General features: G+C 44.5%; 1 protein-coding gene across 1 annotated transcript in view; it reads right to left on the bottom strand.

The window, feature by feature from the left end:
• Nucleotides 1-15,469: 15,469 nt before the first annotated feature.
• The window catches only part of LOC121273653 (adenylate cyclase type 2-like), a 130,690-nt gene continuing 127,998 nt past the window's right edge, over nucleotides 15,470-18,161 (bottom strand). Inside the window, exon 25 of the mRNA XM_041180794.1 lies at nucleotides 15,470-15,696. Within this exon, the coding sequence (XP_041036728.1) occupies nucleotides 15,544-15,696 (153 nt within the window). The 3' untranslated portion in view covers nucleotides 15,470-15,543. The remainder of the gene's footprint in view (nucleotides 15,697-18,161) is intronic.

The raw sequence follows: 18,161 nt of genomic DNA, 5'->3' as shown, positions 1-18,161 counted from the left end.
GAAGCGCTGTTGTTTGGGGAAGGGGGGCGGTGGGGGGAGGTGGCACGCTGCTGAGACAGTGCCCTGCCTGTAACAAGCCTGCCCGAGTTACCACGCCGCCTTCTTCCTCCTTCCCCGCCGAATAAGTATCGCAGAGTCACAGAATCGCACATGGCGCAGGAGAGGCCCTTCGGCCCATCCAGTCTGCACCGTCACGTGAGAAACACCTGACCTACCTATCTAATCCCATTGACCAGCGCTCGGCCCCATAGCCTTGAATGTTATGATGGTGTAGCCTGGTCTCTCTCACATTCTCTCTCTATATATACATGGCATGGGCTCTCTCTCTCTCTGCAGCCTGGTCGCCGTTGCTCTCTCTCTCTCTCTCTCTCTCTATCTCTCTCTCTCTCTCTCTCTCTCTCCCTCTGTAGCCTGGTCTCTCTCACTTTCTCTCTCTCTCTCTCCCATTCTGTGTAGCTTGGTCTCTCACTCACTCTCTCCCTCTCTAGCCTGGTCCCCCTATCTCTCTCTCTAGCCTGGTCACCGTTGCTCTCTCTCTCTCTCTCTCTCCCTCTCTCTCTCTGTAGCCTGGTCTCTCTCTCTTTCATTCTGTATAGCCTGGTCTCTTACTCACTCTCTCCCTCTGTTACCAGCACTTGGCCCATAAGGGACCAAGGGGGCAATCTATGGGTGGAGACAGAGGACATCGGTTGAATGTTGAATGAAGTGTTGAACACTTCACATCCGTCTTCACCCAAGAGAATGAGGATGGAGGTATCAAACTTGGGGAGAGAGACGGTGAGGTTCTTGAGAAAATTGATAAAGGGAGTGACAAGGTATTGGAGGTGTTGGCAGGCTTAAAAATGGACAAATCACAGAATCACAGTGCAGAAGAGGCCCTTCAGCCCATCGAGTCTGCACCGACACGTGAGAAACACCTGACTTACCTACCTAATCCCATTGACCAGCGCTCGGCCCCATAGCCTTGAATGTTAGGACGTGTGCTAATCCAGGTACTTTTTACAGGATGTGAGGCAACCCACCTCCACCACCCTCCCAGGCAGCGCATTCCAGACCCTCACCACCCTCTGGGTAAAAAAGTTTTTCTTCACATCCCCCCTAAACCTCCTGCCCCTCACCTTGAACTTGTGTCCCCCTCGTGACTGACCCTTCAACTAAGGGGAACAGCTGCTCCCTATCCACCCTGTCCATGCCCCTCATAATCTTGTACACCTCGATCAGGTCACCCCTCAGTCTTCTCTGCTCCAACGAAAACAACCCAAGTCTATCTGACCTCTCTTCATAACTTCAATGTTTCATCCCAGGCAACATCCTGGTGAATCTCCTCTGCACCCCCTCCAATGCAATCACATCCTTCGTATAATGTGGCGACCAGAACTGCACACAGTACTCCAGCTGTGGCCTCACCAAGGTTCTATACAACTCCAACATGACCTCCCTACTTTTGTAATCTATGCCTTGACAAAATTTTGCCCACACTCACACACACAAAACACATATACAAAAACAGACACACATACACACACACAAACACAAACATATGTGTGCAAACACACAGACACAAATCCACACACGCACACACACAGGAAAACACACACACAGCCAAAAAATAACACACACACATACACAAACAATAACATGCATGCAAAAATGCACAAGCACAACACACAAACACAGTCACACACATACACAAACAAGCACTCACACACAAACACACACACAAGAAAGCACTCTCCCACAAACACACACAGACACACACGCACACATAAACGGACACACACGACACATGCAAAATATGCACGCATGCACAAACACACACACACTAGAACACAAGCAGGCACTCTCACACAAACACACTCAGACACACACACTGAAACATTCACAAATACACACAAACACAAACACACCGATACAAACACACACACACACACACACACACACAAATACACGCACACACAAACACATATACACACAACTGCACAGGCAAACACACACAGACACAAACAGTCACGCACACAAACAAGTGAAACACACAAACACATAAACACACACACAAACACACACAACACACACAGACAGAAACACAAACACACACACATAAACACATATACACAAAACCACACGCACACACATACCAACAAACAGGAAAACACACAAATGAACAATAACACATACACAGATGCACACGCAAACAAACACACACACACCAACTCAAAAGCACACACACACAGACATACTCACACGAACACAAATGCTCGCACACAAACAAAAACAGATCCGGCATACACATACACAAACACACACACGCACACAAACGTGTGCACATGCACAAACACACGTGCACATATACACACACACTTATACACATACACACAGTTCATTTCCCCCTGCATTGCCTGCTTGAGTAGTAGTGAGAATCAGACAGCAGGGGGTGGCATTGTATCATGTAAAGAACAAGACAGAAAAACAGGTTCTTGGAAGGGAGGATTTGACCCTTTTCTAAAAGCATTCAGAAATCCCACCCTCCTCACAAACAAAATATCTTCCATGGCACACGGAGGGTTATGATTATTATAACTTCTATCATTATGTTCATACTATCTATATATAGAATAACAAATACCCGGGTGTGAGTTACAGGCTGGAATCTAATCGAGGTGTTCGGGTGGTTTATATATAGAATAACAGATACCCGGGAGTGAGTTACAGACTGGAATCTAATCGAGGGGCTCGGGTGGTTTATACATAGAATAACAGATGCCCGGGAGTGAGTTACAGGCTGGAATCTAATCGAGTGGTTCGGGTGGTTTATATATAGAATAACAGATATCCGAGAGTGAGTTACAAACTGGAATCTAATCGAGTGGTTCGTGTGGGTTATATATAGAATAACAGATGTCCGGGAGTGAGTTACAGGCTGGAATCTAATTGAGGGGTTCGGGTGGTTTTTTCTACACAATTATACACACATACATGATCTTACACAATACAAACATACAATCAGATGCACACAAACAATAACACCCACACAAACACGCACACAATCAAACACAGGAAAACACACACACAAAAACACACACAAACAATAACACACACACAAACAAAAAACACACACAACCACACCCACAGGAAAACAGACATACAAAAACACACACAATCAAAAAATAACACACTCACACAATCAAACAATAACACACACACACATACACAAACCATAACACACATGCAAACATGCACACAGACACACACAAACAAAAAATATACATACACACATATATAAACACAGTCTCTATCACACCAACACACACACACCAACACACACACACACAATACAACACACAGACAAGCACAGCAAAATGCAGACACAAACATACATACACACACAGACACACACAAACACATGTGAAACACACACAAATGCACAAACACACGCATACGAGACACACACCACATGCACACATGCACACAGACACAAACGCATGCACACAAACACAAACACACACAAACTCAGACACACAAAAATACACAGACAAACACAAACACACACGCACAAAACCACACACACACATGCAAACACACACATAAACACTCACACAAACACAAACGTGTGCGCATGCACAAACACACTTGCACATATACACACACACGTACACACATACACACGGTTCATTTGCCCCTGCATTGCCTGCTTGTGTAGTAGTGAGAATCAGACAGCAGGGGGTGGCATTGTATCATGTAAAGAACAAGACAGAAAAACAGGTTCGTGGAAGAGAGGATTTGACCCTTTTCTAAAATCATTGATCAATCCCACCCTCCTCACAAACAAAATATCTTCCATGGTACACGGAGGGTTATGATTATTATAACTTCTAACAATATGTTCACACTATCTATATATAGAATAATAGATACCCGGGAGTGAGTTACAGACTGGAATCTAATCGAGGGGTTCGGGTGGTTTATATATAGAATAACAGATACCCGGGAGTGAGTTACAGACTGGAATCTAATCGAGGGGTTCGGGTGGTTTATATATAGAATAACAGATACCCGGGAGTGAGTTACAGACTGGAATCTAATCGAGGGGTTCGGATGGTTTATATACAGAATCACAAATACTGGGAATGAGTTACAGGCTGGAATCTAATCGAGAGATTCGGGTGGTTTATATATAGAATAATAGATACCCGGGAGTGAGTTACAGGCTGGAATCTAATCGAGGGGTTCGGGTGGTTTATATATAGAATAACAGATACTCGGGAGTGAATTACAGACTGGAATCTAATCGAGGGGTTCAGGATGTTTATATATAGAATAACAGATACCCGGGAGTGAGTTACAGACTGGAATCTAATCGAGGGGTTTGGATGTTTTATATATAGAATAACAGATATCCGGGAGTGAGTTACAGACTGGAATCTAATCGAGGGGTTCGGGTGGTTTAGATATAGAATAACAAATACATGGCAGTGAGTTACAGGCTGGAATCTAATCGATGGGTTCGGGTGGTCTATATATAGAATAACAGATACCCGGGAATGAGTTACAGACTGGAATCTAATCGAGGGGTTCGGGTGGTTTATATATAGAATAACAGATACCAGGGAGTGAGTTACAGGCTGGAATCTAATCGAGGGGTTCGGGTGGTTTATATATAGAATAACAGATACCAGGGAGTGAGTTACAGACTGGAATCTAATCGAGTGGTTCGGGTGGTTTATATATAGCATAACAGATACCTTGGAGTGAGTTACAGGCTGGAATCTAATCGAGGGTTTCGGGTGTTTTATATATGCACAATTACACACGCATACATGATCTTAAACAATGAATAACACACACATACAAACACACAACCAGATACACACGAACAATAACACCCACACAAACATGCACACAATCAAACACAGGAAAGCACGCACACAAAAACACACACAAACAATAACACACACACACACCAACTCACAGAAAGAGACACACGCACAAATACAACAACACACAAACACACAGACAAGCACAGCAACACGCATACACAAACATACACACACCTAGACAAACAAATGGGAAATACACACAAATGCATAAACACGCACATACAAGACACACACCACACGCACACATGCACACACACACAAACTCAGACACACACACACTGAAACACACACAATCAATAACACACACACAACAAAAAACACACACAACACACCCACAGGAAAAATGACACAAAAACACACACAATCAAACAATAACACACACAAACCATAACACCCACACAAACATGCACACAGACACACACAAAAATGGAAACATACTTACAAACACAAATAAACACAGTCTCTATCACACCAACACACAGACACCAAAACACACACACACCAAAGCACACACACACAAATACAACACACAAACACACACACAAGCACAGCAACACACCGACAAAAACAAACATACACAAACAGACACACACAAACACATGTGAAACACACACAAATGCACAAACACACACATACAAGACACACACCACACGCACACATGCACTCAGACACAAACACATGCACACAGACACAAACACACACAAACTCAGACACACACTGAAACAAACACAAATACACAGACAAACTCAAACACATGCACAAAACCACACACAAACATGCAAACACACACACATAAACACTCACACAAACACAAACGCGTGCACATGCACAAACACACGTGCACATACACACACACACGTACACACGGTTCATTTGCCCCTGCATTGCCTGCTTGTGTAGTAGTGAGAATCAGACAGCAGGGGGTGGCATTGTATCACGTAAAGAACAAGACAGAAAAACAGGTTCGTGGAAGAGAGGATTTGACCCTTTTCTAAAATCGTTGAGCAATCCCACCCTCCTCACAAACCAAATATCTTCCATGGCGCACGGAGGGTTATGATTATTATAACTTCTATCATTATGTTCACACTATCTATATATAGAATAACAGATACACAGGAGTGAGTTACAGACTGGAATCTAATCGAGGGGTTTGGGTGGTTTATATATAAATAACAGATACCCGGGAATGAGTTACAGACTGGAATCTAATCGAGGGGTTTGGGTGGTTTATATATAAATAACAGATACCTGGGAGTGAGTTACAGACTGGAATCTAATCGAGGGGTTCGCGTGGTTTATATATCGAATAACAGATACCCGGGAGTGAGTTACAGACTGGAATCTAATCGAGGGGTTAGGGTGGTTTAAATATATAATAACAGATACATGGGAGTGAGTTACAGACTGGAATCTAATCGATGGGTTTGGGTGGTTTATATATAGAATAACAGATACCCGGGAGTGAGTTACAGACTGGAATCTAATCGATGGGTTTGGGTGGTTTATATATAGAATAACAGGTACCCGGGAGTGAGTTACAGACTGGAATCTAATCGAGTGGTTCGGGTGGTTTATATATAGCATAACAGATACCCGGGAGTGAGTTACAGACTGGAATCTGATTGAGTGGTTCAGGTGGTTTAAATATAGTATAACGGATACCCGAGAGTAGTTACAGGCTGGAATCTAATCGAGGGTTTCGGGTGGTTTATATATGCACAATTACACACACATACATGATCTTAAACAATGAATAACACACACATACAAACACACAACCAGATACACACGAACAATAACACCCACACAAACATGCACACAATCACCACAGGAAAGCACGCACACAAAAACACACACAAACAATAACACACACACACCAACTCACAGAAAGAGACACACGCACAAATACAACAACACACAAACACACAGACAAGCACAGCAACACGCATACACAAACATACACACACCTAGACAAACAAATGGGAAATACACACAAATGCATAAACACACACATACAAGACACACACCACACGCACACATGCACACACACACAAACTCAGACACACACACACTGAAACACACACAATCAAAAAATAACACACACACACACAAACCATAAGACGCACGCAAACATGCACACAGACACACACAAACAAGGAAACATACTTACAAACACATATAAACACAGCCTCTATCACACCAACACACACACACCAACACATACACACCAAAACACACACACACAAACATAAAACAACACACAAACACACACACAAGCACAGCAACACGCAGGCACAAACAAACATACACAAACAGACACACACAAACACATGCGAAACACACACAAATGCACAAGCACACACATACAAGACACACAACACACGCACACATGCACATAGACACACACACACATTCAGACACACACACACTGAAACACACAAAAATACACAGACAAACACAAACACACATGCACAAAACCACACACACACATGCAAAAACACACATACACACTCACACAAACACAAACGTGTGCGCATGCACAAACACATGTGCACATATACCCACACACGTACACATATACACATGGTTCATTTGCCCCTGCATTGCCTGCTTGTGTAGTAGTGAGAATCAGACAGCAGGGGGTGGCATTGTATCACGTAAAGAACAAGACAGAAAAACAGGTTCGTGGAAGAGGTAAAAACAAAAAAACTGCGGATGCTGGAAATCCAAAACAAAAACAGAATTACCTGGAAAAACTCAGCAGGTCTGGCAGCATCGGCGGAGAAGAAAAGAGTTGACGTTTTGAGTCCTCATGACCCTTCGACAGATTTGTCGAAGGGTCATGAGGACTCGAAACGTCAACTCTTTTCTTCTCCGTCGATGCTGCCAGACCTGCTGAGGTTTTCCAGGTAATTCTGTTTTTGTTCGTGGAAGAGGATTTGACACTTTTCTAAAATCATTGAGCAATCCCACCCTCCTCACAAACCAAATATCTTCCATGGCACATGGAGGGTTATGATTATTATAACTTCTATCATCATGTTCACACTATCTATATATAGAATAACAGATACACGGGAGTGAGTTACAGACTGGAATCTAATCGAGGGGTTTGGGTGGTTTATATATAGAATAACAGATACACGGGAGTGAGTTACAGACTGGAATCTAATCGGGGTGTTCGGGTGGTTTATATATAGAATAATAGATACCCGGGAGTGGGTTACAGACTGGAATCTAATCGATGGGTTTGGGTGGTTTATATATAGAATAACAGATACCCGGGAGTGAGTTACAGGCTGGAATCTAATCGAGGTGTTCGGGTGGTTTATTTATAGAATAACAGATGCCCGGGAGTGAGTTACAGACTGGAATCTAATCGAGGGGTTTGGGTGGATTATATATAGAATAATAGATACCCGGGAGTGAGTTACAGACTGGAATCTAATCGAGGGGTTCGGGTGGTTTATATATAGAGTAACAGATACCCGAGAGTGATTTACAAACTGGAATCTAATCGAGGGGTTCGGGTGTGTTATATATAGAATAACATATCCGAGAGTGAGTTACAAACTGGAATCTAATTGAGAGGTTTGGGTGGTTTATATATAGAATAACAGATGCCCGGGAGTGAGTTACAGACTGGAATCTAATCGAGGGATTCGGATGGTTTATATATAGAATAATAGATACCCGGGAGTGAGTTACAGGCTGGAATCTAATCGAGGGTTTCGGGTGGTTTATATATAGAATAACAGATGCCCGGGAGTGAGTTACAGATTGGAATCTAATCGAGGGGTTCGGTTGGGTTAAATATAGAGTAACAGATACCCGGGAGTGAGTTACAGACTGGAATCTAATCGAGGGATGCGGATGGTTTATATATAGAATAACAGATACCTGGGAGTGAGTTACAGGCTGGGATCTAATCGAGGGGTTCGGGTGGTTTATATATAGAATAACTGATACCCGGGAATGTGTTACAGGCTGGGATCTAATCGAGGGGTTCGGGTGGTTTATATATAGAATAACTGATACCAGGGAGTGAGTTACAGGCTGGAATCTAAACGAGGGGTTCTGGTGGTTTATATATCGAATAACAGATACCCGAGAATGTGTTACAGGCTGGAATCTAATCGAGGGGGTCGGGTGGTTTATATATAGAATAACTGATACCAGGGAGTGAGTTACAGGCTGGAATCTAAACGAGGGGTTCTGGTGGTTTATATATCGAATAACAGATACCCGAGAATGTGTTACAGGCTGGAATCTAATCGAGGGGTTCAGGTGGTTTATATATACACAATTACACACACATACATGATCTTACACAATAAATAACACACACATACAAACACACAACCAGATGCACACAAACAATAACACCCAGACAAACATGCACACAATCAAACACAGGAAAACACACACACAAAAACACACACAAACAATAACACACACACAAACAAAAAACACACACAACCACACCCACAGGAAAACAGACACAAAAACACACACAATCAAACAATAACACACTCACACAATCAAACAATAACACACGCACACATACACAAACCGTAACACACATGCAAACATGCACACAGACACACACAAACAAAAAACATACATACACACGTATATAAACAGAGTCTCTAACACACCAACATACACACACCAAAACACACAAACACAAATACAACAACACACATACATACACACAAGCACAGCAAAATGCAGACACAAACATTCATACACACACAGACACACAAACACATGCGAAACACACACAAATGCACAAACACACACATACAAGACACAAACCACACGCACACATGCACACAGACACAAACACACACAAACTGAGACACACACTGAAACACACAAAAATACACAAACACAAATGCACAAAACCACACACACACATGCAAACACACACACATACACACTCACACAAACACAAACGTGTGCACATGCACAAACACATGTGCACATATACACATACATATAGACACAGTTCATTTGCCCCTGCATTGCCTGCTTGTGTAGTAGTGAGAATCAGACAGCAGGGGGTGGCATTGTATCACGTAAAGAACAAGACAGAAAAACAGGTTCGTGGAAGAGGATTTGACCCTTTTCTAAAATCATTGAGCAATCCCACCCTCCTCACAAACCAAATATTTTCCATGGCACACGGAGGGTTATGATTATAACTTCTATTATTATGTTCATACTATCTATATATAGAATAACAGATACCCGGGAGTGAGTTACAGGTTGGAACGTAATCGAGGGGTTCGGGTGGTTTATATATACACACAGTTACGCACACATACATGATCTTAAACAATGAGTAACACACACATACAAACACACAACCAAATGCACACAAACAATAACACCCACACAAACACACACACAACCAAACACAGGAAAACACACACACAAAAACACACACAAACAATAACACACACACACAACCACACCCACAGGAAAAGTGACACAAAAACACACACAATCAAACAATAACACACTCACACAATCAAACAATAACACACACGCATACGCAAACCATAACACACATGCAAACATGCACACACAAACAAGGAAACATACATACACACACATATAACACAGTCTCTATCACACCAACACGCACACCAACACACACAAAAATACAACAACACACAAACACACACACAAGCACAACAAAACGCAGACACAAACGTATATAGACACACACAGACACAAACACATGCAAAACACACACAAATGCACAAACACACGCAAAACACACACAAATGCACAAACACACACATACGAGACACACCACACGCACACATGCACACAGACACAAACACATGCACACAGACACAAATACATGAAAACACACACACACACACACACACACTGAAACACACAAAAATACACAGACAATCACAAAAACACACGCAAAAACCACACACACACATGCAAACACACATACACACACGCACAGAAACGTGTGCACATGCACAAACACACGTGCACATATACACACACACGTACACACATACACATGGTTCATTTGCCCCTGCATTGCCTGCTTGTGTAGTAGTGAGAATCAGACAGCAGGGGGTGGCCTTGTATCACGTAAAGAACAAGACAGAAAAACAGGTTCATGGAAGAGGATTTGACCCTTTTCTAAAATCATTGAGCAATCCCACCCTCCTCACAAACCAAATATCTTCCATGGCACACGGAGGGTTATGATTATTATAACTTCTAACATTATATTCACACTATCTCTATATAGAATAACAAACACCCAGGAGTGAGTTACAGACAGGAATCTAATCGATGGATTTGAGTGGTTTATATATAGAATAACAGATACCCGGGATTGAATTACAGACAGGTTGGAATCTAATCAAAGGGTTTGGGTGGTTTATATATAGAATAACAGATACCCGGGAGTGAGTTACAGACTGGAATCTAATCGAGGGGTTTGGGTGGATTATATATAGAATAACAGATACTTGAGAGTGATTTACAAACTGGAATCTAATCGAGGGGTTTGGGTGGGTTATATATAGAATAACAGATACCCGAGAGTGAGGTACAAACTGGAATCTAATCGAGAGGTTTGGGTGGTTTATATATAGAATAACAGATGCTCGGGAGTGTGTTACAGACTGGAATCTAATCGAAGGATTCGGGTGGTTTATATATAGAATAACAGATATCCGGGAGTGAGTTATAGGCTGGAATCTAATCGAGGGTTTCGGGTTGTTTATATATAGAATAACAGATACCCGGGAGTGAGTTACAGACTGGAATCTAATCGAGGGGATCGGGTGGATTATATATAGAATAACAGATACCCGGGAATGAGTTACAGACTGGAATCTAATTGAGGGGTTCGGGTGTTTTATATATAGAATAATTGATACCCAGGAGTGAGTTACAGGCTGGATTCTAATCGAGAGGTTCGGGTGGTTTATATATAGAATAACAGATACCCGGGAGTGAATTACAGGCTGGAATCTAAATGAGGGGTTCTGGTGGTTTATATATAGAATAACAGATACCCGAGAATGTGTTACAGATTGGAATCTAATCGAGGGGTTCGGGTGGTTTATATATAGAATAACAGATACCCGGGAGTGAGTTACAGACTGGAATCTAATTGAGGGGTTCAGGTGGTTTATATATACACAATTATACACACATACATGATCTTACACAAGGAATAACACACACATACAAACAAACAACCAGATGCACACAAACAATAACACCCACACAAACACACACACAATCAAACACAGGAAAACACACACAAAAAAACACACACAAACAATAACACACACACAAACAAAAAACACACACAACCACACCCACAGAAAAACAGACATACAAAAACACACACAATCAAACAATAACACACTCACACAATCAAACAATAACACACACACACATACACAAACCGTAACACACATGCAAACATGCACACAGACACACACAAACAAAAAACATACATACACACATATATAAACACAGTCTCTAACACACCATCACACACACATACCAACACACACACACCAAAACACACACACACAAGTACAACAACACACATACACACACACAGCACAGCAAAATGCAGACACAAACATACATACACACAGACACACACAAACGTATGCGAAACACACACAAATGCACAAACACATACGAGACACACACCACACGCACACATGCACACAGACACAAACACATGCACACACCCAAACACACACAAACTCAGACACACAGACTGAAACACACAAAAATACACAGACAAACACAAACACACACGCACAAAACCACACACACACATGCAAACACACACGCACATACACACTCACACAAACACAAACGTGTGCGCATGCACAAACACATGTGCACATATACACACACATACACACAGTTCATTTCCCCCTGCATTGCCTGCTTGTGTAGTAGTGAGAATCAGACAGCAGGGGGTGGCATTGTATCACGTAAAGAACAAGACAGAAAAACAGGTTCGTGGAAGAGAGGATTTGACCCTTTTCTAAAATCATTGAGCAATCCCACCCTCCTCACAAACCAAATATCTTCCATGGCACACGGAGTGTTATGTTTATTATAACTTCTATTCATACTATCTATATATAGAATAACAGATACCCGGGAGTGAATTACAGGTTGGAATGTAATCGAGGGGTTCGGATGGTTTATATATACACACAATTACACACACATACATGTTCTTAAGCAATGAATAACACACACATACAAACACACAACCAAATGCAAACAAACAATAACACCCACACAAACACACACACAACCAAACACAGGAAAACACACACACAAAAACACACACAAACAATAACACACACACACACAAACAAAAAACACACACAACCACACCCACAAGTAAAGTGACACAAAAACACACACAATCAAACAATAACACACCCACACAATCAAACAATAACACACACAAATTCGCAAACCATAACACACACGCAAACATGCACACACAAACAAGGAAACATACATACACATAGAAACAGTCTCTATCACACCAACACACGCACACCAACACACGCACACCAACACACACACAAACATACAACACACAAACACACACACAAGCACAACAAAACGCAGACACAAACGTACATAGACACACAAAAACACACACAAATGCACAAATACACACATACGAGACACACACCACACGCACACATGCACACAGACAAAAACACATGCACGCAGACACAAATACATGAACACACACACACACACACACACACACAGGTACACACACACTGAAACACACAAAAATACACAGACGATCACAAAAACACACGCACAAAACCACACACACACATGCAAACACACACCTACACACACACAAACACAAACGTGTGCACACGCACAAACACACGTGCACATATACACACACACGTACACACATACACACGGTTCATTTGCCCCTGCATTGCCTGCTTGTGTAGTAGTGAGAATCAGACAGCAGGGGGTGGCATTGTATCATGTAAAGAACAAGACAGAAAAACAGGTTCGTGGAAGAGAGGATTTGACCCTTTTCTAAAATCATTGAGCAATCCCACCCTCCTCACAAACCAAATATCTTCCATGGTACACGGAGGGTTATGATTATTATAACTTCTATCGTTATGTTCACACTATCTATATATAGAATAACAGATACACGGGAGTGAGTTACAGACTGGAATCTAATCGAGGGTTTCGGGTGGGTTATATATAGAATAACAGATACTCGAGAGTGATTTACAAACTGGAATCTAATCGAGGGATCGGGTGGATTATATATAGAATAACAGATACCGGGGCGTGAGTTACAGACTGGAATCTAATCGAGGGATTCGGATGGTTTATATATAGAATAACAGATACCCGGGAGTGAGTTACAGGCTGGAATCTAATCGAGGGGTTTGGGTGCTTTATATATAGAATAACAGATACCCGGGAGTGAGTTACAGAACATAGAACAGCCACTGTGAACAAAATTGACTTGTTTTATTGTTAGTAATACATAACGGCAATCTAAAACTATCAATATTTCAGTGTCGAGGTCAGCATATTCACAAAGCAATATTTGAGCACCTATATCATACTCACAGTGTCGTTAGAATTAAGTTAGTAATTCTTCATCATTTCATCCAACACTCCCAGGACAGGTCCAACTCAGGGTTAGATACAGAGTAAAGCTCCCTCTACACTGTCCCCATCAAACACTCCCAGGACAGGTACAGCACGGGGTTAGATACAGAGTAAAGCTCCCTCTACACTGTCCCCATCAAACACTCCCAGGACAGGTACAGCACGGGGTTAGATACAGAGTAAAGCTCCCTCTACACTGTCCCCATCAAACACTCCCAGGACAGGTACAGCACGGGGTTAGATACAGAGTAAAGCTCCCTCTACACCATCCCCATCAAACACTCCCAGGACAGGTACAGCACGGGGTTAGGTACAGAGTAAAGCTCCCTCTACACTGTCCCCATCAAACACTCCCAGGACAGGTACAGCACGGGGATAGATACAGAGTAAATCTCCCTCCTCTTTGTCCCAGTCGTTGCGTGTAGCTGCCGTTAGTTCCATTGGGAAAGTGTCCGATGAGGAGGGGTGAATATCAGTCAGTCTATGCAGCGAGTTCAGTTTCTTTGACAGTGACTGGTTTCCGAGCCCAGAGGTCCCTGGTCGATGGACGCGTTGCCCGAATGTGCGGATGGGTGGAGATTGGGGAATGTCCCGCTGCCCCTTTCCTGACGTTCCTCTGTTTCCAGCTGTTCGGGCCGCGTGTTTGGAGTCTGCATCCCCTCCGCTCGTTCGGACGGGCGTTGGTGCCGAGCGGGGTCCCAGAGCCCCATCTGCAATCACCCGTTGCCCCCCCTCTCCCTCTTGCTCCTCCATCCTTCACTCCGGGATTCCACTCTCCTCCATCCAGTAGAGGAGGCTTCGACCTTTGACCTTCGAGGGCCCCGGACCTGGCGGTGTGGTGGGGGGGGGGGGGGGGGGGGGGGGTGGGAGGGAGGTTGGGGGGGGTGGGGTGGTGGGATGCGTGTTGGGGGAGCCGGGCGTTGCAGGGGGGCCGGCGGGTAGGGCCCACGCCCACCCCTCAGTTCAGCATGTTGGCCTGGGAGCTGGAGCGGGCCAGGTCGGTGGAGACGAAGTAGGTGCAGAGCTCGCCCTTGCCCTTCACCGTGATGGCGCCCCGGCTGTGGCAGGTGTAGCCCAGGCGGCACAGGACGGCGCTGGTCTCCTCCGTCACCTGCAGGGAGGGAAGGCGGAGAAAAGGAGGTCGGAGTGAAGGCCAACGGCTTACATGCATCGACAGATCTCGGACGTCATGAAGCCCTCTGCCCCCATGCAGTGGGAGTGAATGGAAAGGGGGTTTGGGTCCATTGGGATTGTGTACAGTGGGAGTGAATGGGAAGGGGTTTGGGTCCATTGGGATTGTGGACAGTGGGAGCGAATGGGAAGGGGGTTTGTGTCCATTGGGATTGTGTACAGTGGGAGTGAACGGGAAGGGGTTTGGGTCCATTGGGATTGTGTACAGTGGGAGTGAACGGGAAGGGGTTTGGGTCCATTGGGATTGTGTTCAGTGGGAGTGATTGGGAAGGGGTTTGGGTCCATTGGGATTGTGTACATGGGGAGTGAACAGGAAGGGGTTTGGGTCCATAGGGATTGTGCACAGTGGGAGTGAATGGGAAGAGGAATTGGTCCATTGGGATTGTGTACAGTGGGAGTGAATGGGAAGCAGTTTGCGTCCATTGGGATTGTGAACAGTGGGAGTGAACAGGAAGGGGTTTGGGTCCATTGGGGTTGTGTACTTGGGAGTGAATGGGAAGGGGTTTGGGTCCATTAGGATTGTGTACAGTGGTAGTGAATGGGAAGCGGTTTGGGTCCGTTGGGATTGTGTACAGTAGGAGTGAACAAGAAGGGGTTTGCGTCCATTGGGATTGTGTACAGTGGGAGTGAATGGGAAGGGGTTTGGTTCCATTGGGATTTTGTACAGTGGGAGTGAATGGGAAGGGGTTTGGGTCCATTGGGATTGTGTACAGTGGGAGTGAATGGGAAGGGGTTTGGGTCCATTGGGTTTGTGTACAGTGGGAGTGAATGGGAAGGGGTTTGAGTCCATTGGGACTGTGTACAGTGGGAGTGAACGGGAAGGGGTTTGGGTCCATTGTGATTGTGTACAGTGGGAGTGATTGGGTAGGGGTTTGGGTCCATTGGGATTGTGTACAGTGGGAGTGAATGGGAAGGGGTTTGGGTCCATTGCGATTGTGTACAGTGGGAGTGATTGGGAAGGGGTTTGGGTCCATTGGGATTGTGTACAGTGGGAGTGAACGGGAAGGGGTTTGATTCCATTGGAATTGTGTACAGTGGGAGTGAATGGGAAGGGGTTTGGGTCCATTGGGATTGTGTACATGAGAGTGAATGGGAAGGCGTTTGGGTCCATTGGGATTGTGTACATTGGGAGTGAATGGGAAGGGGTTTGGGTCCATAGGGATTGTGCACTGTGGGAGTGAATGGGAAGGGGAATGGGTCCATTGGGATTGTGTACAGTGGGAGTGAATGGGAAGAAGTTTGCGTCCATTGGGATTGTGTACAGTGGGAGTGAACAGGAAGGGTTTTGGATCCATTGGGGTTGTGTACTTGGGAGTGAATGGGAAGGCGTTTGGGTCCATTGCGATTGTGTGCAGTGGGAGTGAATTCGAAGGGGTTAGGGTCCATTGTGATTGTGTACAGTGGAGTGAACAGGAAGAGGTTTGGGTCCATTGGGCTTGTGTACAGTGGGAGGGAATGGGAAGGGGAATGGGTCCATTGGGATTGTGTACAGTGGGAGTGAATGGGAAGCGGTTTGGGTCCATTGGGATTGTGTACAGTAGGAGTGAACAGGAAGGGGTTTGCGTCCATTGGGATTGTGTACAGTGGGAGTAAACGGGAAGGGGTTTGGGTCCATTGGGTTTGTGTACAGTGGGAGTGAATGGGAAGGGGTTTGGGTCCATTGGGTTTGTGTACAGTGGGAGTGAATGGGAAGGGGTTTGAGTCCATTGGGACTGTGTACAGTGGGAGTGAACGGGAAGGGGTTTGGGTCCATTGGGATTGTGTACAGTGGGAGTGATTGGGAAGGGATTTGGGTCCATTGGGATTGTGTACAGTGGGAGTGAATGGGAAGGGGGTTTGGGTCCATTGGGATTGTATTCATTGGGAGTGAATGGGAAGGGGTTTGGGTCCATTGGGATTGTGTACAGTGGGAGTGAACGGGAGGGGTTTGGGTCCATTGGGATTGTGTACACTGGGAGTGAACGGGTAGGGCCTTTGGGTCCATTGGGATTGTGTACAGTGGGAGTTCATGGGAAGGGGCTTGGGTCCATTGGGATTGTGTACAGTGGGAGCGAATGGGAAGGGGGTTTGCATCCATTGGGATTGTGTAAATTGGGAGTGAATGGGAAGGGGTTTGGGTTCATTGGGATTGTGTACAGTGGGAGTGAATGGGAAGGGGTTTGGGTCCATTGGGATTGTGTACAGTGGGAGTGAACGGGAAGCGGTTTGAGTGCATTGGGATTGTGTACAGTGGGAGTGAACGGGATGGGGTTTGGGTCCATTGGGATTGTGCACAGTGGGAGTGAATGGGAAGGGGTTTGGGTCCATTGGGATTGTGTACAGTGGGAGCGAACGGGAAGTGGGGTTTGGCTCCATTGGGATTGTGTACAGTGGGAGTGAATGGGA

Source organism: Carcharodon carcharias (assembly GCF_017639515.1).
Source record: "Carcharodon carcharias isolate sCarCar2 chromosome 27 unlocalized genomic scaffold, sCarCar2.pri SUPER_27_unloc_1, whole genome shotgun sequence".
NCBI classification, from domain to species: domain Eukaryota; kingdom Metazoa; phylum Chordata; class Chondrichthyes; order Lamniformes; family Lamnidae; genus Carcharodon; species Carcharodon carcharias.
This window is presented reverse-complemented; position numbering and strand designations above follow the sequence as displayed.